This window comes from Argopecten irradians, chromosome 5 (genome assembly GCF_041381155.1).
Source record: "Argopecten irradians isolate NY chromosome 5, Ai_NY, whole genome shotgun sequence".
In the NCBI taxonomy this organism is placed as follows: domain Eukaryota; kingdom Metazoa; phylum Mollusca; class Bivalvia; order Pectinida; family Pectinidae; genus Argopecten; species Argopecten irradians.
The window spans coordinates 528841-534357 of NC_091138.1; the positions used below are offsets into that span (position 1 = coordinate 528841).

Here is a 5517-nt window from a genome sequence, read left to right on the forward strand (position 1 = left end):
CTTGCTGTACTTTCTGAGAAATAGTGGAAACAAACTTCAACTATCAAATTGAAGATGATGACCGTCAGCCATCTTGTTGACCGATCAGATCCAAAGATCAGTATACACAACTAGGGCCCAAGAGGAACCTACTGTGTTATTTGAGAACGATCCCTTCAGTACCTTCTGAGAAAAAGTGGTAACAATTGTTTACTACCAAAATATAAGATGACTGTCTGGCGGCCATCTTAATGACTGATTGGTCCCAAAATGCAATATGCACAACTAGGGCCCTAGGGGAACCTACATATGAAATTTGAAAATGATCCCTTCAGCACTTTCTGAGAAATAGCGATAACAAATTTTAACTATGAAATTCAAGATGGCTGCCTGGTTGCCATCTTGTCGCCCGATCGGTCTCAAAATGCAATATGAACAACTAGGGGCCCAGGGGAACCTACATATGAAATTTGAGAATGATCCCTTCAGTTTTTTCTGAGAAATAGCGATAAAAAAACAACTTCAATTATCAAAATTCAAGATGGCTGCCTTGCGGCCATCTTGTTGACTGATTTGTCCCAAAATGCAATATGCATAACTAGGGCCCTAGGGGAACTTACATATGGAATTTGAGAATGATTTCTTCAGCACTGTTTTTTTTAGAAATAGCGTTAACAAGAATTGTTAACGGACGGAAGGACGGAACAGGGACGAAAGGCGATGGTGGTGAGATGGTTGGCTAAAAATCGGTAAAAATCCTATTCTACATTGTACTATACAAGTAAAGAGTGGACAGCTCCCAGAGAAAAAAACTTCTAAATCACATTTTCTATCAAGTCTTCACAAAAACTGTTACTACCGTTGGAAAGAACGATTATTTTCCTTTCAAAATCATCCTATTTAAAATGAGTGCCGTCACCATGAATTGCCACGGCCCGTTGAGGACATTTTTGGTGTTATTTTTTTTGAAACGGGGCTGCTATCGTCTTATCAACAGCGCTCTGTATGTACAATGTAGTTGTGTAGGATAGTTATCCAATCCTGATCGGCTTTGAAAAGGAGCATTTAATCCCTTCATGTCTATGTAATCCTGATTATGTGGGGACTCCATTTTATGGCTAGCAAGAGATTTATTGGGCACACTTTTCCTTTGTGAGGGGTTGGAAGTTTATGCAGTAATGAAACATATTTAGCTTTCTTTTAAACGTTAACCGAATTAATTCTTTGTCAATGTCATAATTAAATATACACGTAACATATTCATTATGATTTTTTATGATGATGAGGAAGGGACAGCGCGGAGATCAAGATAGTATTTTATTCAGCTTGATAAAATAAGGAAAATAATGATGTATTGACTATATACGCTATCTTAGTTCATGCTAATGCTACTTGACTTGTAATAATTCAGCCTGACCCTATATGACTTTCCGGGTTGACATTTACGTAAATACGAGTCGTCCATAATCACGCCGACCACGTGATGGATCAGTGCACCTGTCAGTCTGCCTAAAACAATAGCGTCTCGTTTGTAGGGCGTGCGCACAATATTCACCTGTATATATGCTTTCTGGTCCGATAAAAACCACGAGAGCCTGAGGCAAACTATTCATCTTGTGGGAACATTTGAGAATAATAAGAGTAGCGGTGTACACATACGACAAATTTGTATATTATCATACAACAACAAAATGGACGAACCAGTTGTGATAAAAATGGGAACTATTGAAAGAGACATTCCAGCACGTGTGTCGGAGAAACGTTTTAAGGTACGTTTCGCTCCCGACCCCACTACTCTACAAGCTGACCAGGCCTTTCTCCCGCGACTTGTCGAAAAGTCCGGTGCTTGTAATGTAGAATCCCGGACAGTCACAGGGAAGAAACTCAAATTTCTAAACGATATTTTTACGACTTTCGTGGACACACCATGGCGGTTTTTACTGCCAATATTTTCACTGACGATTCTGTTGAGCTGGTTATTCTTTGCTTCCGTGTTCTATGCCATATCGGCAGTGCATGGTGATTTCGAACGTATTAAGGAGACTGAGAAATGGGTTGCCTGTGTGGAGAATACCCCCGACTTTATAAACATGTTAATGTTTTCTATGGAGACCCAGACAACCATTGGTTACGGTACAAGGTATGTCAATGACGAATGTCCCGCAGCTGTCTTTTCGGTTATGGTTCAGTCGATCATTGGAGCTCTGCTTCAAGCATTACTCACAGGAATGGTCATAGCCAAAGTCCAGAAACCAAAGAAACGGGCCAACACTATATTGTTTAGCAGAAATGTTTGTATATCAGAAGAGGAGGGGGATATGTTTTTGTCTATTCGGGTTGGTGATCTACAAAGGTCCGATATGATCGATACGCATGCCCATGCCGTTTGTGTCCGTGATAGAGTTACTAATGACGGCGAATTTGTGTCGCACTTCCGGTACGATATGGACTTCTCGGCGCAAATGACCAACCCTCGGATTTCTCTGCGTTGGCCTGTTACCTTACGCCACAGAATTACTCCATCCAGTCCTTTCTGGAACAACGACGAGGATGATTTAAGGAGAACAAATTTTGAAGTTATCGTATTCTTACAGGGTACTATTGAGTCCACGGGAATGATGGTTCAGACTCGAACATCCTATCTCCCTAGTGACTTTCTGTGGGATCGGAAGTTCAAACCAATGATGGCGGAATGGAAGGCGTCTGGTTCTCTTGATTTTGACTATTCACAGTTCCATGATACCATCCCTGCCGTGGATGTCTCCCCGTCTCGGAACAGAAAGGTCAACCTTTTGGTCCGTTCTCTGTCACCGACTGATTCGTGTTACGGAACAGAGTCTGGGAATGGGGAGGGATGTAACACCGATAGTACTGACTCGGGCAGTGAGCAATCCACCACTTACAGAGAAAACATACATTTACGGAAAATTTCCGACATGAGCCAGGATATTAGCAGTCTGTCTGACTGAAAACATTATGGAACTACATGAAAGTGACACTATGTTCCTTGTTCCATTGACAGTGTCCGACCGATAGAGACGACAAATCGTCCCAGAAACGATACTTTGTCTTAACTGTCAAAAGTGCTAGAATGGGGACAACTGCCTCCCCAAACGACGCCTCAACAGTGATTTGTCTGAGAGATAACAATGATTTGTCTTAGAGATAACAATGATTTGTCTTAGAGATACAATGATTTGTCTTAGAGATAACAATGACTTGTCTGAGAGATAACAATGATTTGTCCGAGAGGTAACAATGATTTGTTTGAGAAAACAATGATTTGATTGAGATAACAATGATTTGTTTGAGAGATAACAATGATTTGTCTGAGGGGTAACAATGATTTGTCTGAGGGGTAACAATGCTTTGTCCAAGAGGTAACAATGATTTGTCTGAGAGATAACAATGATATGTCCGAGAGGTAACAATGATTTGTCCGAGAGGTAACAATGATTTGTCCGAGAGGTTACAATAATTTGTTTGAGATAACAATGATTTATTTGAGATAACAATGATTTGTTTGAGAGATAACAATGATTTGTTTGAGAGATAACAATGATTTGTTTGAGATAACAATGATTTGTTTGAGAGATAACAATGATTTGTCTGAGAGATAACAAAGATTTGTCTGAGAGATTACAATGATTTGTCTGAGATATAACAATGTTTTGTCTGAAATATAACAATGATTCGTTTTAAAGATAACCATGATTTGTCTGAGATATAACAGTGATTTGTTTCAGAGATAACAATGATTTGTCTGAGATATAACAATGATTTGTCTGAGAAATAACAATGATTTGTCTGAGAGATAACATTGTTTTGTCTGAGATATAACAATGATTTGTCTGAGAGATAACAATGATTTGTCTGAGAGATAACAATGATTTGTCTGAGAGATAACAATGATTTGTCTGAGAGATAACAATGATTTGTCTGAGAGATAACAATGATTTGTCTGAGAGATAACAATGATTTGTCTGAGAGATAACAATGATTTGTCTGAGAGATAACAATGACTTGTCTGAGAGATAACAATGATTTGTCTGAGAAATAACAATGATTTGTCTGAGAGATAACAATGATTTGTCTGAGAGATAACAATGATTTGTCTGAGAAATAACAATGATTTGTCTGAGAGATAACAATGATTTGTCTGAGATATAACAATGATTTGTCTGAGATATAACAATGATTTGTCTGAGAGATAACAATGATTTGTCTGAGAGATAACAATGATTTGTCTGAGATATAACAATGATTTGTCTGAGAAATAACAATGATTTGTCTGAGAGATAACAATGATTTGTCTGTGATATAACAATGATTTGTCTGAGATATAACAATGATTTGTCTGAGAAATAACAATGATTTATCTGAGAGATAACAATGATTTGTCTGTGATATAACAATGATATGTCTGAGATATAACAATGATATGTCTGAGATATAACAATGATTTGTCTAAGAGATAACAGTGATTTGTTTGAGAGGTAACAATGATTTGTCTAAGAGGTAATAATGATTTGTCCGAGATATAACATTGTTTTGTCTGAGAGATAGCCATGATTTGTTTGGGAGATAACAACAATTTGTCTGAGGATAACAATGATTTATTTGAAAGGTAACAATGATTTGTCTAGCACGAATAAATGAGTGATAATACTGTTTTGTTTCGGGGTAAAATAATAAGTGATAACAATGATTTGTCTGAGAGATAACAATGATTTGTCTGAGAGATAACAATGATTTGTCTGAGAATTAACAATGATTTGTTTGAGAGATAACGATGATTCGTCTAAGATATAACAATGATTTGTCTGAGATATAACAATGATTTGTTTCAGAGATAACAATGATTTGTTTTAGAGATAACCATGATTTGTCTGAGATATAACAATGATTTATCTGAGATATAACAATGATTTGTTTTAGATGTAGCAATGATTTGTCCATGAGATAACCATGATTTGTCTGAGATATAACAATAATTTGTTTGAGATGTAACAATGATTTGTCTGAGATATAACAATGATTTATCTGAAAGATAACAAGGATTTGTCTGAGATTTAACATTGATTTTTCTGAAAGACAACAATGATTTGTCCGAGAGATAACAATGATTTGTCTGGCATGAATCAATGAGTGATTATAGTGTTTTGTTTGGGCTACAATAATAAGTGATAACGATTGTTTGTTTAAGTGATAACAATATGTAATGTGCAATCAAATTAAAGTTTGTTAATTGTGAAACCAAAGGAAAACTTTCCGCATCTTTGTGCCAATAAATAAACATGTTTTTGAAAGTACATGAATCAAATTTTATATTGCATGGCTAAACACCGAATTTCATTTTCATTTTTTCATCACAACTTGTATGTTCCCTATTGAAGGGTCACGTGGCCGATTGGCTATTTGTTTATCACTTGCACTATCCCTCTTCCTATGGGGATCGTGTGAGGTGGTTACCATCAACTTTCCACACACCTGGCACTCTTTAACTGGAAAAGACGGACGATTTTATGTAAATGGCCT

General features: G+C 37.0%; 1 protein-coding gene across 1 annotated transcript; it reads left to right on the forward strand.

The window, feature by feature from the left end:
• Positions 1–1543: 1543 nt before the first annotated feature.
• LOC138322603 (ATP-sensitive inward rectifier potassium channel 12-like) lies at positions 1544–5289 on the forward strand. The gene has a single exon (XM_069266575.1). It carries the CDS (start codon positions 1671–1673, stop codon positions 2946–2948), a length of 1278 nt encoding a protein of 425 aa, XP_069122676.1. The 5' UTR covers positions 1544–1670; the 3' UTR covers positions 2949–5289.
• Positions 5290–5517: the final 228 nt, after the last annotated feature.